Source organism: Hypanus sabinus, unplaced genomic scaffold, assembly GCF_030144855.1.
Source record: "Hypanus sabinus isolate sHypSab1 unplaced genomic scaffold, sHypSab1.hap1 scaffold_80, whole genome shotgun sequence".
In the NCBI taxonomy this organism is placed as follows: domain Eukaryota; kingdom Metazoa; phylum Chordata; class Chondrichthyes; order Myliobatiformes; family Dasyatidae; genus Hypanus; species Hypanus sabinus.
Window position 1 is genome coordinate 720785 of NW_026781651.1, and position 22983 is coordinate 743767.

The window sequence follows — 22983 nt, forward strand, 5'->3', positions numbered from 1 at the left end:
TTCGAATAAAGATAGTTTTACCATCAAAAACAGACTCCAGGTATAGTCTATTGCTGCTGGTTCGTTTCTAAAACGTTATGATTCGTAACAAAATTGGGGCCTGCATCCAGTATATGAACAGATTTGGGTGCGTATTCATTAATTATCAATTTCATCCCTTTTCATTTATTGGTGTGTGGAAAATCAGCAGCAATGGATGCTGATAGATGTCTGGAAGCACCAACCTCTGAGGCATTAGAGGACGCCAGAAGGATTGAGTTGTTGAGCCTTGCTAGAAGGGTAAAACTTGCTAAGGTGAAATTGACAATGAGGAGGGCACAGATGCAGAGGATAACAGCTGAACATTATGAATTTGTTGGTGTTTTTAAAGTGGAGGAGTTGGAGGTGTTTCCTGAAAGTAAACCTAGTGAGCATGAGCTCCAGTACAAGTGAGAAAAATTAAACTGGAGGCTGCGGAAAGGCAGAGGCAGTTTGAGGCTAGAAAAGCAGAAAAAAACAGAGAAGAGGCAGAAAAATAGAGGGAGGAAACAGAAAGACAGAGGCTGTTTGAGCTGGAAAAGATAAAGAGGTTGCAGCAAAGGAGTCCAGCGTTTTTCTCTGGTGATAAATTTGAGGCCAGTTGGGAAGTTAAATTGGTCCCTCCATTTGACGAAGCAGAGATTGATAAATACTTTCAGCATTTTGAGAAGGTTGCTCAGAGTTTAAAGTGGCCAAAAGAGGTTTGGCCTATTCTCTTACAAAGTGTAATTAAGGGGAAGGCTCAGCAAGCCTATTCTGCTTTGACAGTTGATGAAGCAGCTGATTGTGACATAGTGAAACAGGCTGTGCTCAAAGCTACGAGTTTGTCCCAGAATCATACAGGCAAAAGTTTAGAAATTTGAGGAAATCCATGAACCAGACTTTTATGGAATTTGCTTATGAGAAGATTGTGTGTTTTGACCGCTGGTGCACATATAAAAATGTGAATGATGATTTTAGCAGCATGAAAGAGTTGGCTTTAATTGAAGAACTCAAAAGGTGCGTCCCTGATGACATAAAGATATATTTAGATGAAAAGGATGCTGCCACTTTGCAGGAGTCTGGGAAACAGTTGAAGGAGAAATATTCTGGTCTTGCTTGTTACTATTGTAAGAAAGCTGGTCATGTGATGGCTGACTGTTCTGTCCTGAAGATGAAAAAGGAAAAGGAGGCAGTCCCAAATGCCCTTGGTCAGTATGTTGAAGCAGCTATCAACCCACTGGGTTCTGAACATTCTGTTGAGGTTCAGTTAAGGTCTGAGAGGTCTGACAGAGTTAAGAAGGGATCAGATCATTTTATGTCAGATGGGTTTGTATTAGTAAAGGAAGGGTCAACCCCGGTAACATTGAACATTGAAGCCCCGGTAACAGTTACTGGGGCTTCTCAGTCACTTATATCAGACAGTGTTCTAAAGTTTGGTGATGATTCTAACACTGGTGAGGTAAGTCTTATTAAAGTCATTGGGGGCGACATGGTTTCCATGCCATTGCACAAGGTAACTTTACTGTCAGGGTTGGTTTCAGGACCTGTTAAGATCAGATTATGCTCCAGTTTACTGGTGGAAGATGTTAGTTTGCTCTTAGGGAATGAGCTGGCAGATGGTAAAGTTGTTCCTGCAGTGCAGTTAACAACTAACCCAACCACTGACGACCCACAGATGGATTTTAACATTTATCCTTCCTGCACAGGAACTCGAAGTATGGCTAAATTGTCTGCCGATGTAGACGAGCTTATAGCAGAACAGAACCAAGACCCTGAGATTGAAGCTTTAAAAGAAACAGCTCTCTCAGATGATGAGATAATGAAAGTCCCAGCAGGGTATTATTTCAAGGATGGTGTGTTAATGCGGAAGTGGAGGCCACCTGCTATACCAGCGAGTGAGGAATGGGTAATTGTTCACCAAGTTATAGTTCCTTAAGTTTACAGGGCTGAAATTTTAACTTTGGCCCACAGTATACCCTTAGGTGGCCATTTTGGAGTGAATAAAACAGTAAACAGGATTACGAAATAATTCTACTGGCCTAATCTGTGGAAAGATGTTATGAGCTTTTGCAGAACCTGTCACACTTGTCAAGTTGTGGCTAAACCTAATCAGGTCACACCAGTGCCCCACTGTGGTCTATACCTGCATTCGGTGAACCCTTTTCAAAATTTATAGTGGATTGTGTTGACCCATTGCCAAAGACTAAAGCTGGCCATCAATATCTGCTAACTATTATGTGTACTGCATCCGGATTCCCAGAGGCAATACCTCTCAGAAATGTTAAAGCTAAAACTGTGGCGAAGGCTCTTACCAAGTTTTCTACATTTTCTGGTTTGCCTAAAGAAATCCAGTCTGATCAAGGACGTGATTTTACATCTGGATTATTCCAGCAGGTAATTGATCAGCAGGGAGCTGAACAAATTGCAGCATCTGCATACCATCCAGAATCACAAGGGGCTTTAGAAAAAATTCATTCTACCCTCAAAACAATGATTATGACATTAAAATGTTGAAAATGGAAAAGACTGGGATGAAGGTATATATTTGTTTTTGTTTGCAGTAAGAGAGTCGGTACAGAGATCACTGGGCTTTAGTCCATTTGAACTTGTATTTGGTCAGAGAGTGAGGGGACCTTTGACCTTGTTAAAGGAACAGTGGATTGATGGGGATGTACATGTTAACTTGTTAGACTATGTTTTGAAGTTCAGAAATAAACTACATCAAGCCTGTAGTCTATTGAGACAAAAGCTAAAGATTTCTCAAAACAAAATGAAGTGTTGGTTTGATAAAGAAAATACCGGGTGGGGGATAAGGTGCTTACCTTCTCTCCAATGTTGACGAATCCACTTCAGGCGAAATTCAACAGACCGTATGAAATAGTCTCTCAAATTATTGATGTGAATTATGTTATTAAAACGCCCGACTGACATAAACTAACACAGTTGGTACACATAAATATGATAAAGCCTAATTTTGACAAGCAGGCACCGTCTGTGAGTGTTGTTGTCAAAACATATGAATCTGGTAACCCTGAGAATGAAACAATTGACTCATCTGAGACTTTTCGCAAGCCAAACATGGTCCCAGTTAGGCTAATGAACTCGGTTTTTCTGGAAAACATTGATAACAAGTTGGCTCATCTGCAGCAAAAGCAACAACAGCTGAAAGAATTAATTCTGAAGTTTAAGGATTGATTTCCCGATGTTCCCAAGCAAACCGCGGTTGCAGTACATGACGTAGATATTGGTCAAGCCAAACCGATTAAACAACACCCATATTGCATGATATGTAAATTGGCTGAGCAAGTGTTGTAAGTGGGGATACAGATTCGATATGTCTCAGAAGCAAGGACTTTGGACAGAAAATGATTTTATTTACAGAAGGCAAACGTGGGAAAACGGCAACAGAAGCAACACGCACAATTTACAGCAGTCGTGGGGAAAGTCGGTTCGGCAATAAAACACACACGGACAATTACTAACGAACGTGGGAAAATCGCCTGGGAACAAAGTGGACGCGCGCACACACGCACACACACGCAAACACACAAGCGAAAATTCTATACGATATCCGCCAGCCCTTGACCCTGTGCAGGCACAGCTCTGTGTTATTAAAGAGAGTAATCAACGCTCCCATCCTACAATGCACAGCTCACTAACAATTTCTCCAGCGCCGTTCCACGGTTCTCAGCCTGGAGTGAAGCAGGGTGGTCTCTCGGAGATGGCAAAGGGAAAGCACACGCGGCACCCTTTATAGTGCTCAGGGATGGAGGGTCCAGCCCAGGTAATCTACAGAGGGGCCAAAGGCTCCGTGCCAGCAGAGTTAAGTCGATTACAAAGGCCGATTGCTCGAGGCCAAGTACAAGGCTAATTAAAGGGGCCAATGGTGAGGTGTGTATTTGGCAGGAGGTGTGCCTTGACCAGGTAGTGGGTAGGTTTGTCACGTGACAGTCACGACCCCTCCAATACAGTCTACCCCTCGGATCCACGCCACTCGCCAAGCATTACATGTAACAGAGTGAGAAGGAAAGTGCTATATCTTAATGGAAGTCTTACACTTAACTATTTCTAAGGTTAACGCTGTATGTGACTGTACAGAACTAGAGAAAGACAGACGTGCTCTGAATAACATACACACAGCGATGATAACGAGAGGTAAAACGTAGAGAGAAGGAATCACGCCGAATTCCACGGGTTCCACGGTGGTAATTAATAAATATCAGTGGTGGAAAATCCTCCGTCGAGCCGTTCCAAAGCCACACACGAATTACCACCAGAGTGATCTGTCACAGGGATGCCGTCTTCAAGGGGTTGCCACATCACACACCCAGGCAAGGGGTAACTTCGAGAGGCCCCACAGGACATTCCCAGATCCACTCCTTTGGATTATGCGGAGTGACAGCCACACATCCGAAGTGCTCCGGATCGATGATCACCCCACCCTTGTGGGTGTAGCAGAGTTCCAAATCCCCAGCCTCGACAAGCTGGAACTGCTGCCTTTTCCAGGTTCGCTCCTCTCTCTCTCTCTTCTTCCGACTCCTGACCGTGACTGTCTGTGTCCTTGTTTTAAAGGTAAACAAGCTGCGAGTCGGTCAGTGAACAACATCATAGTCCTGCCTCACTGAAGCGCTCTGTTAAAGTGACAGTCCACAATGAACGAAACCTGCGGGTCCGTAACAGTGCATCGATGGGCGAGGAGGGGTTAAACCTTGATTGGCAGGTGACGTGCCTTCCGACCGGGCAGTGGGCAGTGATGTCACGTGACAGTCACGACCCCTCCGATACACTGGGTCAGGCAATGTTCTCTCAAACCGCTCAGTCTCAGTGTACTCCCGACATAAAAACAATTAACCCTGTCTTTCTCTCCAGGCGACCAAGAACGCTCGAAGTCGGCTTTCCTCCAGCAGCTGGTTCTCACAGCGCCAGTGTCTGGATCCCAGCTCAGAGTAGAAGAAGAATGTCCTTAACTCCTGGTGGAGTCATCGGGCGCCGTCATGACAAGTTTTTGCACCGATCTTTCTGGTGATTGCTCATGGCGTTTCTGCGGCATTCTCCAGTTTTATTTTTACAAGGTCGAGTTGCCAGCTCGACGCTCAACCCAGCACGGATGGAAAGCGTGCAAGGGAGCCGGCTGGCCTTGCTCGGGACCCTTCGCTCCGGAGTCCGGCGCTGATGCCACGATGCCACCAGTCGGCCCCGCCTCAGAGTGCCGAGGGGCAAATTCCATCCACACAAGGTGATGGTTCGAGGACGGCATTTGCCACATTCAGGTTGCCATCGCAGGGAGCTGTATGCTTGACAGACATAGAGGCGATCTATTCGGGAATCTCTCCCTCTAGGCCTTCTCGAGAAGGCTCCAGAGTCAGGATGTAGATCCCGCCAGGCGTCCACCAAGTCAAAGGAGCCGACTAACTCCTTCAGCTTCTTTGCCGATGCTGTGTCGCGCTGGAGACTGCAGAGGTTCCCCACCTCGAAGGTACATTTGAAGTCCCCACCCCCAGGATCCATGGAGCTCAGTAGAGTGGACAGCTGACGGAATAGGGAATAGGCGCGTCTGCATCACCCCGCCCCTCAGGGCATACACGTTGATGAAATGCAGAGGTTCACCATCCAGGCGCACAGCCAGATGGAGCAGGCGGCCGGGCTCGACATCCGGAGCTTTTACCATTTCCGGCTGGAAGGTCGAGGCCAACAGGATCGTCACCCCGCTAGAGTTGGAGCTGAGGAGGCTCATGCAGACCCCTAATTGCCGCTGCAGGAGCCAAGCGGACTCGTCCCCCGCGGTGGTATGGGTTCCCTACAGGAACCTCACCTTATATCACCCATCCCAAAGGACTGAGAGATTCTTTTATCTGCCGAGAGAACCCCTGCTACCATTAAAATTTAGACCAGCTACAGTGAGCTTCATGTAAGGAGTTTACTAGGACTCAGCACCTGCACTCTTCCCGGTGAGAGCGGAGGCGCCCTCAACCACACTAGCCCGAGAGAAAAAAAAACAAGAATTTTCTTTGCTTTCCGGGCCCCAGTGGTGCCAACGCCACTCACCTGTGACCCACCGTCTCCCGAAGGAGCGAGGCTGATTCCCACTCTGATGTCCCTCACCAGGTCATCCGGAAAGGATTTCAGCTGCCGCCTGACATTCCCAGACACAGCATTCCTCCTCCCCTTTACCTTCCGTCTAAGGATGACTCGCAGGGACTTCATCAGCCTCGGCGTGCCAGACCAGCGAAGCGAGGCGAGCTTAGGCCGATGCTTTGCACCCTCAGAGGTGAGAATGAACTCTCTCATTTCCTCCACAGGTATCAATGGGGATTTCTCCGGAGGGGTGAGGATGTCCTTTGTCTCACTCCACCGCCTCACTACAGATAGATTCCCCCCGTCTTCATCCCCGTGTGTTCGAACAGACGGCTGCACTTAAAACCCACACTGCGCAGCGGGTACCTCCCTCATACCTTTCCGCTGCACCGTCGCATCAGTCTTATCCACAGTTACGACAATGGAGGGATCATCCCCAGGGTCTCCCTGCTAGTCGTTACTGTTTAATGCTCTTGCCCCCAGGGAATCGCTTACTACTAAGTCCTGGGTGGAGGGCTTCAGGGCTGTCGCGATTGTGCAAACAGGGCTAGCACTAACTTTCTACACAATCACACCACCTACCACAGGACTAGTGGCTACATCTGGAGATTCAGGGTTAGACACAAACTCTACCCGGATTCCCACCCTTTCCTGGGAAATCCCCGTATCTACATTCCCTACCCTCTTGGGGGAAGATAACCTTCTCTTCTGAGGCGCACACAGGTGCCGGATTCACCAATGGCGGGGTACTCTCCGCTTCCAACTGCGCACTTTCCCGAGCCTCCCGCTCCACTTCAGGGCAAATAGGCGGGAGTTCTGCGGTCTCGGGGGCCGACTTCTTAGTGTGTTTGGATTTCTTCTTTGCTTTCTTTCTCAGCACAAGCTCCTCCCCGTCCGTCGCCTGAACCTCCTTGTACGTAGCCTCAAGATCTCCCACCTGAACCACGGGGCAGGAGCAGGGACTGAAACAGACGTAGGAATAGGAGCAGGAAGCAGGAGTCGGCTCAGGTGCAGGCACAGGAATAGGATCGGGGCAGAGGTAGCTGGGGCTCTGGTGCCCCAAGTGGACACCCTAATGTTTCGGGTGTTAGGACAGTCCCTCCGAAAGTGCCCCACCTGAACCACGGGGCAGGGGCAGAGACTGAAACAGACGTAGGAATAGGAGCAGGAAGCAGGAGTCGGGTCAGGTGCAGGCACAGGAATAGGATCGGGGCAGAGGTAGCTGGGGCTCTGGTGCCCCAAGTGGACACCCTAAGGTTTCGGGTGTTAGGACAGTCCCTCCGAAAGTGCCTCACCTTCCTGCACGTAGCCCCAGGAGCACCCGCCTGAACCACAGGGGTAGTAGCAGAGACTGGAACAGACGTAGGAACAGGGACAGGGTTAGAGACAGGGTCAGGGGCAGGAGCAGGGGCCGGCACAGGTGTAGGAACAGGGATGGGATCAGGGGCAGAGTTAGCTGGGGCACTGGTTCCCGAAATGGACTCCCTGGGTTTTCGAGTGCTAGGACAGTCACTCCGAAAGTGCCCCACCACCCCGCACGCATGGTACCGTGGGCGCTCAGAGTTCCAATACACCTGATAGTCTACCCCCTCGTGCCGGACAGTAAACCGGCCCTCAACGTCGTCCTCCATTTCCAGCTGCATGAACACCTGACGCCGGAAAGAGATTAGGTTGCGGAGGGTGTGTCTCTTAAATTTGAGTCTGATGTCAGTTATCTCTGACCGTACTTGTCCCAAGCTGTCTAGTGCGGGAAGTAGGACCTCGTTGGGGATTAAACGTGTCCGTTAAGCTGCGTGGAAATGTCACCAGCTCCATCTTTAAAAGGATGTTTTCCACCGTGATCCCCCCAACTAAGATCCCGGTGTACCAACTCATCATTCTCTAGATAAAACACTGCCTCCCCGAACTCATTCTCTGTGGCCAAAATGCCACCTTTCCCAAACAAGTCCTCCAAAGCCGCCACATATTTTTTTGCAGTGCGGTTTCAATGTATTCAATGTATTCAAAATACATTGCACTCGCGTTCTCCTTTCACCGACCAAAACAAGGCGTTGTCCGAGGCCGGAGATGCAGCCGCCTTTGTCCAACTCCCCGAAGGCCTGCAACTCCGTGGAGAACGGCCCGGCATGGTGACACTATGTCCAAATCTAGAGATATACGGATGTGTCGGTTATAAGTCCTGGAACGAGTTGAGTGACTGGCCTGAAAAGTTTGTACTCGACAGTATCTTGCAGGCTCGGCGCCAGAAATTCCAGCGCCAGGAAAGGCTCCGTCGGTCCTGCAGAACTTCCAGGCCGTGAGAGGTCGAGACTTCTCAACAGATGGTCCGGCTCCTACACCGAACGAGAATCACGACGACAAAAGAGGAGGGACGTTGTCCCGATGTCAGTGGGGAAGCAGTGGCGTTTGTCTCCGTTGTTTGGAGCAAACCAGTCTCCTGGCGAATTGCCAGCAGCTGCAGCTGGGAGCCCGGCATTTAGCAGCCGTGAACGAACCCAGACCAAACTGGCAGAAAAACTCCAAGCGAAGCTTCCACGCTAAAACAGCCGCTCACTTATATGTCCAAGAGACAATTCGAAACATCTCCAAAGTTTCTCACGAACTTATACAGCAGATTTTCCTCGATTTTTCCCAGCTCATTCAGAACAGCTCCACGCTGTGTCTGACCGTGGGAGTGTGTGATGGGAAGGCGTGGAGGAAGATTCACGTTGTGTCTGACCCTGGGAATGTGTGATGGTACGATGCGAAGGGAGCTTCACTCTGCGTCTGACCCAGAGACTGTGATGCGACATTGCAGAGGGATCTTCACTCTGTATCTGATCCGTGGAGAGCGTGATGGGGCCCTGCGGAGGGGCACACACTCAGTGTCTGAACCTCTGCTGTTTCCGACCGTTGAGGACGCAGGTCTGATAGTATACCGTATATGAGCTTCCAGTCTCTTTTGTCGATTTTGTCTGCAAAGCCAGGAGAGTGTTCAGGACGGTTGGGGTCCGGAGAGTGGGCGTATCTCGGGTGCGAGGAAGCGGCGGTCAGCCTTGATGGGGGTGGGGACTGAAGAGATCCTGGGGACTGGACAATATCAGCCTGGAACTGAGGTGCAGCTGTACCACTTCATTGTGTGTGTGTCTGTGTGGTTCCCTGTGCTACAGTTCCAAGGTGAACACAATGAGATTCTCCTTTGTAATCTGTTTCAGCTCAAGACCTCTTTTGGTATATCTCACACTGCAGAGACGTGTTTTCTCCCCATGTCTGACCCCAGGAGTGTGTGAGGGGACGGTGTTGAGGTAGCTTCACTAAATGTCTGACCGTGGGAGTGTGTGATGGGATGATGTTGAGGGAGCTTCACCCTGTGTCTGACCCCAGGAGTGTGTGATGGGATGATGTTGCTGGAGCTTCACATTGTGTCTGACCCCGGCAGTGTGTGATGGGATGATGTTGAGGGAGCTTCACCCTGTGTCTGACCCCGGGAGTGTGTGATGGGATGATGTTGAGGGAGCTTCACCCTGTGTCTGACCCCGGGAGTGTGTGATGGGACAGTGTAGAGGGAAATGCTCACTGTGTCTGACCCCGGGAGTGTGTGATGGGACGGTGTGGAGGGAGCTTCATTCTGTGTCTGACCCCGGGAGGGTGTGATGGGACGGTGTGAAAGGAGCTTCACTCTCTGTCTGACCCCGGGAGTGTGTGATGGGATGATGTTGAGGGAGCTTCACCCTGTGTCTGACCCCGGGAGTGTGTGATGGGACAGTGTAGAGGGATCTTCACTCTGTGTCTGACCCCGACAGTGTGTGATGGGACGGTGTGGAGGGAGCTTCACTCTGTGTCTGTCTCCGAGTGTGTGATGGGATGATGGTGAGGGAGATTCACTCTGTGCTGAATGCCGGTATTCCATCCCGCATTCCATTCGTACTTGGGACCTCAGTGAAATCACGTTTGACTTTACAGTAGATGTTAACTGTCTGTGGGCGCCTAGTCTCTGAGACGCTGCTGTACCAGTGTGAGGAGCTCAGAACCATTATTGCAGTTCACCGAGTGCGGGGGCAGCAGTAACCCCAGGTCACTGTTTCTCCTCTAGTGAGATTCAGGTCCGACACCAACGCAGGAAGTTACAGCGGTTTATTGATTTCATCATGACAAATGCAAATTAAGGAATGTGTGAACTGGATAGGACGCGGAATCACGTCACTGCGGCACCGCCTCTGAGATCACAGAGAGCTCGGCTGAAGCTAGGATCTGTTAGAACAGTTAGAAAGTAAACGTGTATTGCAGGAAATCGGCCAACATGTCCTCATCCAGCGAGCAGGGATGTTCACACATTCAGATCTTCACAACTCCACTCTCAGTCCTGGTCTGGGTTCCTGCAGTGATCTCAGTTCCCTCTCTCCTGTTGGACTGAACCGATTCCAGTGCAGCCTGAAACAGATGGGAGAATAAAGATGCAATAAACAGATTACGCAACAGTGTCAGCAACAGGGGACCGGGGTTAATGTTTCAACAACACTCACAGACAAATATCACCAGAAAACCCACGGATCCGCTGATATTTTATCACATTGAACATTAACACAAACACTCACCAGATCCGCTCCAGACTCGGGAGGGTCAGTATGAGGCGGCGGAGAGCGGGGACAGATCGGTCTGTCAGTGAGTTTAATCCCAGGTCCAGCTCCGTCAGTGATGGGCATGTAATGAGAGCAGAGGCGAGATCCTCGGCGCCAGAATCCCTGAGACCGACATTGTACAGCCTGGAGATGAGAGAGAGTGAGGGTGAAGGACACAGAGAGACAGGAGATGGTACAAATCCCCAGTGTTTATCAGTAACACAATTACTGATCACATTAATGTTCAGTGTCAGACACCCAGTGACTGTATACACAATCTCCCACAGTCTGGTACTTACCCCAGTTTCTGTATTTTACACTCCGGGTTCCTCAGAGCCGCAGAAACCAGTTTCACTCCTGAATCTCCCAGTTTATTTTCACTCAGATCCAGCTCCGTCAGTGATGGGTTTGTACTGAGAGCGGAGACGAGATCCTCGACACCAGAATCTGTGAGACTGATATCTCTCAGCCTGCAGATGACAGAGAGTGAGGATGAAGTACACAGTGAGATACGAGACGGTACAAATCCCCAGTGTTTATCAGTAACACAATTACTGATCACATTAATGTTCAGTGTCAGACACCCAGTGACTGTAAACACGATCTCCCACAGTCTTGCACTTACCCCAGTTTCTGTATTTTACACTCCGGGTTCTTCAGAGCCACAGACAGCAGTTTCACTCCTGAATCTCCCAGTTTATTACGATCCATGTTCAGATCCATCAGTGATCGGTTTGTTCCGAGAGCGGAGGCAAGATTCTCGGCGCCAGAAACTGTGAGATCGACATTGTCCAACCTGTAGATGAGAGAAGGTGAAGGACACTGAGAGAGGAGGTAGTACAAATTCCCAGAGTTTATCTGTATCTCAATTACTGCTCACATTAATGTACAATGTCAGACACCCAGTGACTGTAAACACAATCTCCCACAGACTGGTACTTACCCCAGTTTCTGTATTTTACACTCCGGGTTCCTCAGAGCCGCAGAAACCAGTTTCACTCCTGAATCTCCCAGTTCATTCCCCGCAAGTCTAAACACAAACAGATTACTGATCAAATTGATGAATTGATGAGGGTCTGAGGGAATTACTCTCAATCAGGTATTTCAGGAACCACTATACCCTTCAGTAAATCACTGATCGGTGTTCCCATGACTGTCAACGTCCCTCTCTGCCCAGCTCCAGGGTATTCACCGAATATCAGTAATTTAATCTGTTGGTGTGACCCTGTAAAATACACATATTCTGTCTCATTTCTGACAGTCAGAAAAGTGTTATTGGCCTGAGAGCATCAGAAGGGGCAGGGATGAATGATGGAAGAAAGTCCCACAGTGAGGAAAATTTATGATTGGGAGACTGTCGATGGGAATGGTGGAAGAGCCCGCACCTGAGGAAAACTCGATGGGAAGAGAGATCCCACAGGAGGAAGGAGGATGGGAAAATTTAACCCTACAAGACCAGAGGATGCAGAAAAAGACTGCACGCAAGAGGTGGGTCTGAACTGAGACCCACAGTCGGGAGAGGAGATGTGCCCATGTGGTCTGGGTATCTCGTAGTGAGCACAGTCACACAGGTGGACTGATGGTGATAGTCACACAAGGGGACGGGCAGGGGAGGACAATCTCACAAAGTCATTTCTTTCCTTCTCACTGGGACAGTCTGCTGACGGTCTCGTGTCCTTCACCGGGAAGGGGATGTGAATCTCTGACCCACCTGCTGCCGTCAGTGTCGGTCTGGGTGTCAGTCACAGTGAGAAGGAACATTGTCAATGGACGTGTCACAGGCAGCGAGAAACACGGCCATTCCTGTGATTTATTATCATTAAACCAAAGGCCGGTGTTCTCTGAACTGCCAAAGTCTCTAACAAGGAATCACAGAAACCTCCTGTACTTGGGGAATTAGTGGCCAATCACGAGGGCGTTTGTCACAATTCTTCAGAACCTCATTTACTATAGTTTTAACTAAATCCCTTTACATTGAAACAACACAATAGAACAGTTTCACAGTTCAGAGTGAGAAATACATCAAGTTACCTCAACTCCTGGCACTTGTGCAGCCCGGGTCCCAGCCGCTGGATTCCTTCACTCTGAATGAAGCAGTACTCCAGGTCGAGGTGTTTTATTGTATCACGGAGTCCGATGACATGTGACAGGACGGCACAGTCAATCGGGGTCAGTGTCATTCCACTGAATGAAAGTGTTTCCATAGATTCCAGTGCGGCCTGAGCCAGTCCACGATTCTGAGACTCAAACAGATAGTGTAATGTGTTCAGGAGGCTCCTTTTACCAACTTCACTCCCCGTCTTTCCACTCTGACGTTTAACCTCCTCCATCACCCAGTCAATCACCCAGCAGGTTGTTTGATGAGGAAATGGACCCAGACACTCTTCCAGACCCCGAGCTGTCATTGGGGAGGAGAGACCAGCAACAAAATGGAGAAATACCTCAAATCGCCCATCTGTCGTGTTGTGGGCTTCATTGAGAATCTCAGGATATCCCCGGGATGTGGATTCAGGAATTAACAATAGACAATAGGTGCAGAAGTAGACCATTCGGCCCCTCGAGTCTGCACCGCCATTCTGAGATTATGGCTGATCATTCACTATCAATACCCAGTCCCTGCCTTGTCCCCATATCCCTTGATTCCCCTATCCATCAGATATCTATCTAGCTCCTTCTTGAAAGCATCCAGAGAATTGGCCTCCAACGTCTTCCGAGGCAGTGCATTCCACACCTCCACAACTCTCTGGGAGAAGAATCTCTTCCTGAACTCTGTTTTAAATAACTGACCTCTTATTCTCAATCCATGCCCTCTGGTCCTGGACTCTCCCAACATCTGGAACATATTTCCTGCCTCAATCCTATCAAATCCTTTAATTATCTTAAACGTTTCAATCAGATCCCCTCTCAATCTCCTCAATTCCAGCGTGTACAAGACCAATCTCTCCAATCTCTCTGCGTAAGACAGCCCTGCCATCCCAGGAATCAACCTAGTGAATCTACGCTGCACTTCCTCAATTGCCAGAATGTCCTTCCTTAAACCTGGAGACCAAAACTGTACACAATATTCCAGGTGTGGTCTCACCAGGGCCCTGTACAAATGCAAAAGGACATCCTTGCTCTTGTACTCAATTCCCCTTGTAATAAAGGCCAACATTCCATTTGCCCTCTTCACTGCCTGTTGCACTTGTTCATTCACCTTCATTGACTGGTGAACTAGGACTCCCAGGTCTCTTTGCATTTCTCCCTTACCTAACTCTACACCGTTCAGACAATACTCTACCCTCTTGTTCCTGCTTCCAAATTGGATAACTTCACATTTATTCGCATTGAATGACATCTGCCAAGTATCTGCCCACTCACCCAGCCTATCCAAGTCTCCCTGTATTCTCCTAACGTCCTCTTCGCATGTCACACTGCCTCCCAGTTTAGTATCTTCAGCAAACTTGCTGATATAGTTTTCAATGCCCTCATCTAAATCGTTGTCATAAATCGTAAAGAGCTGTGGTCCCAATACAGAGCCCTGTGGTACCCCACTAGTCACCTCCAGCCAGTCCGAGAAACACCCATTCACTGCTACCCTTTGCTTTCTATCTGCCAACCAGTTTTCTATCAATGTTGAAACCCTGCCCCCAATGCCATGAGCTCTGATTTTACTCACCAATCTCCTATGTGGCACCTTATCGAATGCCTTCTGAAAATCTAGGTACACTATATCCACTGGCTTACCCTCGTCTAACATCCTTGTTACACCCTCAAAAAACTCCAACACATTAGTCAAGCATGATTTGCCCTTGGTAAATCCATGCTGGCTCGGCCTAATCCTATTTCTGCCATCAAGATGTGCCACTATTTCGTCCTTAATAATGGACTCAAGCATCTTCCCCACGGCTGACGTTAGGCTAACAGGGCGATAGTTCTCCGTTTTCTCCTTCCCTCCCTTCTTGAAAAGTGGGATAACATTAGCCACTCTCCAACTTTCAGGAACTGATCCTGAATCTAAGGAACATTGGAAAATGATTACCAATGCATCCGCAATTTCCTGTGCCACCTCTTTTAGAACCCTCGGATGCAGACCATCTGGACCCAGGGATTTATTAGCCTTCAGTCCTACCAGTCTACCCATCACAGTTTCGTCCCTAATGTCAATCTGTCTCAATTCCTCTGATATCTTATGACCCTGGCCAATCCATACATCTGGGAGATTGCTTGTGTCCTCCCTGGTGAAGACAGATCTAAAGTACGCATTAAATTCTGTTGCCATTTCCCTGTTTCCCATAACAGTTTCTCCCAATTCATTCTTCAAGGGTCCAACATTGTTCTTAACTATCTTCTTTCTCTTCACATAGCTAAAAAAGCTTTTGCTATCCCCTTTTATATTCCAGGCTAGACTGAGCTCATACCTGATTTTTTCTCTCCGTATTGCTTTTTTTTAGTTAAGATCTGCTGTTCCTTAAAACTTTCCCAATCATCTGTATTCCCACTCATCTTAGCCCTGTCATACTTCTTTTTCTTTAATGCTATACAATCACTGACTTCCTTTGTCAACCACTGTGGCCCCTTCCCCCTCTTTGAATCCTTCCTTCTCATTGGAATGAACTGCTTTTGCATCTTTTGTATTATCCCCAAGAATATCTGCCACTGCTGATCCACTGTCTTTCCTGCCAGTGCATCCGCCCATTTAACTTTGGTCAGCTCTTCCCTCATGGCTCCGTAGTCTCCTTTATTTAATTGGAACACTGGCACCTCTGATCTGCCCCTATCCCTCTCAAATTGTAGATAAAAACTTATCATGTTATGATCACTACTTCCTAATGGCTCCTTTACTTCAAGATCTCTTATCAATTCCTGTTCATTACACATCACCAAGTCCAAAATACCCTCGTTCCTGTTTGGCTCAAGCACAAGCTGTTCCAAAAATACATCCCTTAGACACTCCACAAACTCCCTATCCTGGGGTCCAGCACCTACCTGATTCTCCCAGTTCACCTGCATGTTGAAATCTCCCATAACGACTGCATTTCCTTTAGCACATGCCAATGTTAACTCCCTAATCAACTTGTACCCAATATCCACGCTACTGTTTGGGGGCCTGTACACAACACCCATTAGGGTCTTTTTACCCTTACTGTTCCTCAGCTTAATCCACACAGACTCTACTTCCCCTGTTCCCAAGTCACCTCTTGCTAAGGACTGAATCTCATTCCTCACCGACAGGGCCACCCCACCCCCTCTTCCCATTTTTCTGTCTCTACTATAGCACGTATACCCTGGTACACTCAATTCCCAGGCCTGATCCCTTTGCAGCCATGTCTCCGTTATCCCAACAATATAGTAGTTCCCCATTTTCATCTAAGCTTCAAGCTCATTTGTCTTATTTCTGACACTACGCGCATTCAAGTATAGAATTCTTAGCCCATTCCTCCTCTCTTTGCTTAAAACACTGTCTATTGTACCTAGCCCAGCTCCTTGAACTTCCATCGGGCTAATTGCACCTTGAATTTTGATGACCTTCTCAAGATCACCCAAACCTTCTACACATTTAACCCCATGCTCCTTCTGACCAACCCTCTGGATCTGGATCCCTGCCCCCTGCACATCTAGTTTAAACCCCGCCCCCCACCCCGAGCAGCACTGGCAAACACTCCTGCAAGAATGTTAGTACTCCTCCGGTTCAGATGTAGACCGTCCCTTCGAAACAGATCCCAACGTCCCTGGAACAAAGACCAATTATCCAAAAACCTGAACCCTTCCTTCCTGCACCATGCTCTCAGCCTCGTATTAATGTGCATAATCATTCTATTCTTCGCCTCACTCGCACGTGGCACAGGTAGCAATCCCGAGATTGTCACCCTGGAGGTCCTGCCTTTCAGCTTCACTTCTAACTCCCTGAACTCTCTAAGCAGGACCCCCTCACTCACATTACCTACATCGTTGGTCCCTACATGGACCACTACATCTGGGTTCATGCCCTCGTTCTCAAGAATAGCCTGCACCCGATCTGAGATGTCCCGGACCCTGGCACCAGGGAGGCAACATACCATCCGAGACTCCCGATCTGCCCCACAAAATCTCCTATCTGCCCCCCTAACTATAGAATCCCCTAAAACTGTCGCACTCTTCTCTTCCCTCCTCCCCTTTCTAGTTGAGGGTTCAACCTCTGTGCCAGAGGCAAGACCACTACAACTCATTCCTGGTAGGTCATCCCCATCAACAGTATCCAGTACGGTATACATTGTTAATGGGAATGGCCGCAGGGTTGCTCTGCTCTCTCTACCTGCTCCCCCTGCCTCTCTGGACCGTCACCCATCTGCCTACTTCTTGGTTTTTTGGTGTGACTACCTCCTGATAACTCCTATCTATCTCTGCCTCTGCCTTCCGAATGATCCGTAGTTCATCCAGCTCCAGCTCCAACTCCCTAACTCGGGCTGATAGGAGCTGCAGCTGGACGCAGCTCTTGCAGGTGTGGTCATCAGGGACAACTGTGTTGACCCTGACTTCCCACATACTGCATACGGAGTACAGCACTGCTCTGACTGTCTCCCCCATACCTGAACTGAATTAATAGAATAAGTCTAAAAAGCACCTAGCGACCTTACCTTCTTCTCCTCAGCGAGCAATCACACAGACTTACCGAAGTCCCCTTAGGCCGAAGCCCACTTAGCCAAAGCCCAGGACTCTGCTTCCACGGACTCACTTAGCCAAAGCCCAGGACTCTGCTTCCACGGACTCCGCTGCCCGCTCTGAAAAGAAGTCCTGCCTTTTAAAGTGCGCGCTCGACGCTGACGTCACTCGCGCCTGCGCAGTTCTCCCTCCTCCACAGGTATTGACCAGGTAGGCTTAAATCCTACCTACACGGTCGAATTTTCTGAGCTCCCAGCTGAATCACAAGCTGTAACTTGCTCCCGATTCAAAAAATTGTGTGACTGCAGCTACAAACTCTTGGATGGTGAGGTGTGGGAATGTGTACACCACACACCGGGCAGAATCCTCTCTCTCCAAAAGCTCCATCAGGAACCCGGACAGGAACTGGGAAGGCTGCAGATTGTACTTGATCAAATCTCCATCTGTAAACACAATCTTCCTCTGGGACACTCCTCTGAAGGCCATCTGACCAACCCTGAGTAACACATCACGGGGGTTCTCAACCTCACGGCCGTGGTTTTTCAGGATGTTGTAAATATAGTAGGAGTACAGTTGGGTGATGGTCTTGGGAACTTGCTGCGGGTCCCTGACTCTTTGTGTGAAGAAGGGGGCCAGTGCCAGAGCGAGGATCCAGCAGTAGGAGGGGTTGTAGCTCATGGTGTACAGGATCTCGCTCTGCTTCACGTGTTTGAAAACAGCTCCCGCCACCGTCTGATCTTCAAAATGCCTGATGAAATATTCCTTCCTTTCCTCACCAACAAATCCCAGGATTTCAGCCCAGACACTGATATCCGCCTTTTCAAATAAATGTAACGCAGTGGGATGGGTAGTCACCAGCACTGATCACCCTGGGAGCAGCTTGCCCTGGATTAAACTGTACACAATGTCAGACATTTCACAACACCACTCAGGATCTGGGCACTGGTGCTAGGGTTCTGTATCTCTAGGACTGTCAGCAAAATCGATTCTGTACTTGAATTCATTCAAACCATCGAATATAAACAGCAGTCCCTTTGGGTTCTTCCAGACCTCTCTCAGGATATTCCCAAAGTAAGGATACTGATCCAGAATCAGTTCCCTCAGGTTTAATCGACAGTTAATGGAGTTTAAATCCAGGGATTTGAAACTGAATACAAACTGGAATTGTTGGTATATTTTCCCCGTGGCCTAGTCATAAACAATCTTTTGTACCATTGTTGTTTTCCCGATCCCCCGGACCCCAACCACTGCTGCAGAACTCACAGTTTTGGATTTACTCCGGGAAAAGCTGCTCTGGAGTAACTGATCAGTCCGGATTTTTTCCAGCTCTCTGCGGAGATGCTTCTGTCTCCACTCCTCGTGGTCTCTGCCTCTTGCCAGCAGCTCATGTTCCACCAGTGTCCGATCTCGAACAGTAGAAATGACCGTGAGCTCAGCGTATCGATCAACCAGCTGGAAAACCTTCACCTTCTCCCTCATCAGGATCGTGTTCACTCTCAGTGTTTCAGTTTGTGTCCGCAGAGTCTCCTTGTGTTTCTGTTGAACATCTTCCATCTGAACAGAGAACATAGTCAAAATGTTAAATAGCTCAACTGACAAAGAATATTATAACTGCATTTCAACATTCAGTGTTTGAGATTACATGAATTAATTCAGTGCTTCCATGGATATTAGGACATAAAATAAAATTCTGTTCACAGACACTGGAATTGACAGCGATGGATGTCCCAGAAAATGTCCAATACTCATATTCAGGTACTAGTTATTTGTGAAAGTGAACATTCCCCTGATATCCTATTCCAATCCTGAGTGCACTCCCATTACAACAACATTTCACTATATTTAAAGAACTGTTTACTTCATTAACAGACGATGTTTATGTTGATCTGATGTTGAACTATGGAGAGCAGGACACTGTGCATTTTGGCAAAGCTGCACACTGGGGAGTCCATTGCTCTTACATCACAACGGGAGCAGAATATGCGGGAAATACTCAAGTTGGGCAGCGGCTGGGGGAGAAACACAGTGAAATTGCGGATAGATAACCCATCAGAATGACAAGAAAGAAAATGGGTAGTTTTCAATCGCGGTGATGGAGGATTGGTGGAAAGATTAAATCTCTGTTATTGGAAGAAGCCAGAAGCGTCTGTCTCAGTGATGTACATTCTTTATGTGGGAGAGGGTGGTGAAGTCTTGGCAACTGCTACTCATCAGTCTTGCTGTGGCGGTGTGGGGCGCTGTCTTATGAGACATCCGTCTGTAAAGTCGACCATGGATGTCCTGACCCTGTCATTTCCATTCAGCAATGTCTACCCATTATCATATTTGCATATGCTTGTATGGAGTGCTGAATCCTCCTTGTGTTGATGAAAATATATCCTTAGAGCTAATTGTGCATTAAAGAAAAGGCAAGATGAAGGGACACAACACAGCAATCCTCATAGAGGGATCAGAAGTGGAAAGAGTGAGCAATTTCAAATTGCTGGCTGTCAATATCTCTGAGGATCAAACCTGGTGCCAATATATCAATACAGCTACAAAGAAGATACAACAGTGGCTATCAGGAATTTCTAAAATCACTCGAATATTTCTACAGGTGTAAGTTGCAGAGCATTGGAACTGGCTGCATCACCGTCTGGTTCATGGGGACCACTGCACAGGATTGAAGTAAGTCACGCACTCAACGATTCAGGAACAACTTCACTTCTGCCAGCAAGTTTCCGAATGGACATTCAACCCCTCGATAGTGCCTCACAAATCACTATTTTTATTTCCATTTCTGTACAACTTATTTAATTTAACATTTCATGTAATCACGCCGTCATGCATAAATCTACATGCGCAACCTACAGGCCCTGAAGCCATTTTGCTGCTCAGCCAGCTCCACTGGACAGGTCACCTGCCTCGCATGGACAATTCCACGTTACCGAAAGCAGTATCTACGGAGAACTCACTCAGGGCAAGAGAGATGGTTGTGTCCAACGCAAGAGATACAAGGTCCAAATTAAGCAACAGCTCCCTCAGGCTAATATGGAGGTTGTCCACGGAAAAACCAAGAATTCAGAGGAACCCAGAAGAGCGACTGCTGGAAAGAGGAGATGCAAGAAGGATCCAACTACCGAAATGCTCGTCTCCTAGCGACATCTGTGTTCCAACTGCTCCCGGATGTGCAGATCCAGCATTGGCCCCCATAGTCAGCAACGATCGTGCCGTCATCCAGTACGTACACGCACACACACACACACACACACACACACACACACACACACACACACACACACACACACACACACACACACACACACACTATTATTACAGAGCGAGATGTTTTCCAACAGAAACCGGTCAGGACTGCCCAAGCCAGAAACGTTTGATCAGCAGTTCCGTGCGAACAGCATGTATTGCATGACTGACAGCTTACATTGCCGGTAATCAGCAGGAGCTCAGGAAATGCAGCTCCGATTTGTGGAATATCGTCCAGACAGCGAAACGACAATACCGAGACAGGGTTCAGGCACAACTCTCCACCAACAACACACACAGCTTAGAGCAAGGTCTGTACACCATCGTGGACTTCAAAGCCAAGCGCAGTGGTACTGCCAGCATTGCCGTCTCTCTCCCAGATGAGCCAAATCTTTTATACGCTCGGTTCGATATCGCCAACACTGAGCCCACGAGGAGAGCTGACAAAGCGACCTGCACATTGTTCATCTCTGAGGCTGAAGCTCGCAGGTGTTTCCAACGAGTGGACAGTTGCAAGCCTGCGGGACCGGATGGCATCCAGGGCGGGTACTCAGGATGTGCACGGCGCAAATGGCAGGTGAGTTTACGGATATTTTTAATCTCTCCCTCTCCCAGTGTAGAGTGCCGTCCTGCTTCAAAACATCCACCATTGTCCCTGTACCTAAAAGTACGAAGGCAACATGTCTGAACGTCTGGCGTCCTCTCGCTCTCACCTCAATAATAAGCAAATGCTTTGAGAGGCGGGTCAAGGACTACATCTGCCGCATGCTGCCACCCACACTGGACCAACTACAATGCACCTGCAGCTACAACCGATTGACAGACGACACAATAGTCACTGTTCTGCACACCTCCTTAAACATCTGGAGAAGAGGGATGCTTATGTGAGAATGATGTTATTAGACTACAGTTCAGCATTACTCTACAGGGAACTCTCTCTGGGCAAGAGAGATCGTGGTGCCCACGCAAGACGGACAAGGACCAAATTAAGCAGCAGCTCTCTCAGGCAAATTTGGAGGTCAACGAGCGGCAGCCGCTGATCCAGAGAAAAGCCAAGAATTTTGAGGAACCCAGAAGAGCGACTGCTGAAAAGAAGAGAAGATGCAAGAAGGATCCAACTACCCAAACGCCAGCATCCCAGCTGTCCCTCTGTCCCAACTGCGCCCGGGTCTGCAGACCCAGAATATATCAACCTATTGGGGAAGAGAAAAGGATTTCGGGTATGCTTTGCTTCATGGTCATTAATGCTTGCTGGAACCCTGGAATGTCCATGCCCTTCAATCCTTTTGTTCCCCAGATCTGGAGTACCTGTGCTGCTGTGTGGACCTTTCTGGTTGCCGAGGGAGTATTATTATCACAGAGGGGGGGATGATTCTTCCCAGAAACCGGTCAGGACTGCCCAAAACTTAAAGATTTCTCAAAAGAAAATGAAATGTTGGTTTGATAAGTGGGCTTGCGAAAGAAAATACCAGGTGGGGGATAAGGTGCTTACCTTATCTCCAATGTTGACAAATCCACTTCAGGCAAAACTCAATGAACCGTATGAAATAGTCTCTCAGATTAATAATGTGAATTACGTTATCAAAACACCCGACCGATGTAAACTAACACAGGTGGTTCAGATAAATATAATAAAGCGTTGTTTTGACAAGCAGGCACCATCTGTGAGTGCTGTTGTCAAAACATATGAATCTGACAACCCTGAGAATGAAGCAATTGACTCGTCTGAGACTTTTCACAAGCCAAAAATGGTCCCAGTTAGGTTAATGAACCCGGTTGTTCCAGAAAACATTGATAACATGTTGGCTCACCTGCAGCCAAAGCAACAACAACTGCTGAAGGAATTAATTCTACAGTTTAACGATTTATTTCCCGATGTTCCCAAGCAACCCACAGTCGCAATAAATCATGTGGGTATTGGTTAAACCGATTAAAAAAAAACCATATCGCATGAACTTAGAAAAGTGTAAATAGGCTGAGCAAGAAATTGAAAATATGCTGGAAAATGCTATTATTAGTCCTTCAGCATCAGATTCGAGCTCACCCTGCATTATTGTGCCTAAACCTGATGGTAGTGTTAGATTTTGCACTGATTATAGGAAGGCAAATGCAGTAACAAAAACACATGCCTATTCCATCCCCAGGATGGATGATTGCATCAATAAGGATGGAAAAGCTGAATTTCTTACAAAGATTGATCTGTTCACAGGGTATTGGTGTGTTCCATTAACGGACAGAGGTAAAAAAAAAATCTGCATTTGTGATACCATCTGGATTCTATGTATATAATGTCTTGCTGGTTGGAATGAAAACTGGTCCAGGAATATTCCAGAGAATGAATGATCCTGTAATTCGGGGGTTGGAACACACAGATGCCTATATTGATGACTGAGTTACAGGGAGTGACACTTGGGAAGAGCACAGCTCTGCAGTAGAAAAGCTGTTT

At 48.0% G+C, this 22983-nt stretch overlaps 1 protein-coding gene across 1 annotated transcript; it reads right to left on the reverse strand.

The window, feature by feature from the left end:
- Positions 1 to 10173: 10173 nt before the first annotated feature.
- LOC132390190 (ribonuclease inhibitor-like) lies at positions 10174 to 11840 on the reverse strand. Its single transcript, XM_059962804.1, has 6 exons — positions 11794 to 11840; positions 11617 to 11703; positions 11299 to 11469; positions 10973 to 11143; positions 10650 to 10817; positions 10174 to 10485 (listed from the first exon to the last, which is right to left on the reverse strand). The coding sequence occupies exons 3-6, from the start codon at positions 11394 to 11396 to the stop codon at positions 10398 to 10400; spliced, it is 525 nt and encodes a 174-aa protein (XP_059818787.1). The 5' UTR covers positions 11397 to 11469; positions 11617 to 11703; positions 11794 to 11840; the 3' UTR covers positions 10174 to 10397.
- Between the last annotated feature and the right edge of the window lie 11143 nt (positions 11841 to 22983).

Bases quoted from the DNA above. Each gene is read 5' to 3' on its own strand.
- LOC132390190 (XM_059962804.1), bottom strand. From the start codon at position 11,396: ATGGATCTGAACATGGATCGTAATAAACTGGGAGATTCAGGAGTGAAA. The intron at 11,144-11,298 runs GTAAGTGCAAGA...TGTCATCTGCAG, and splicing joins TGTAAAATACAGAAACTGGG to GCTGAGAGATATCAGTCTCA. The intron at 10,818-10,972 runs GTAAGTACCAGA...TCTCATCTCCAG, and splicing joins TGTAAAATACAGAAACTGGG to GCTGTACAATGTCGGTCTCA.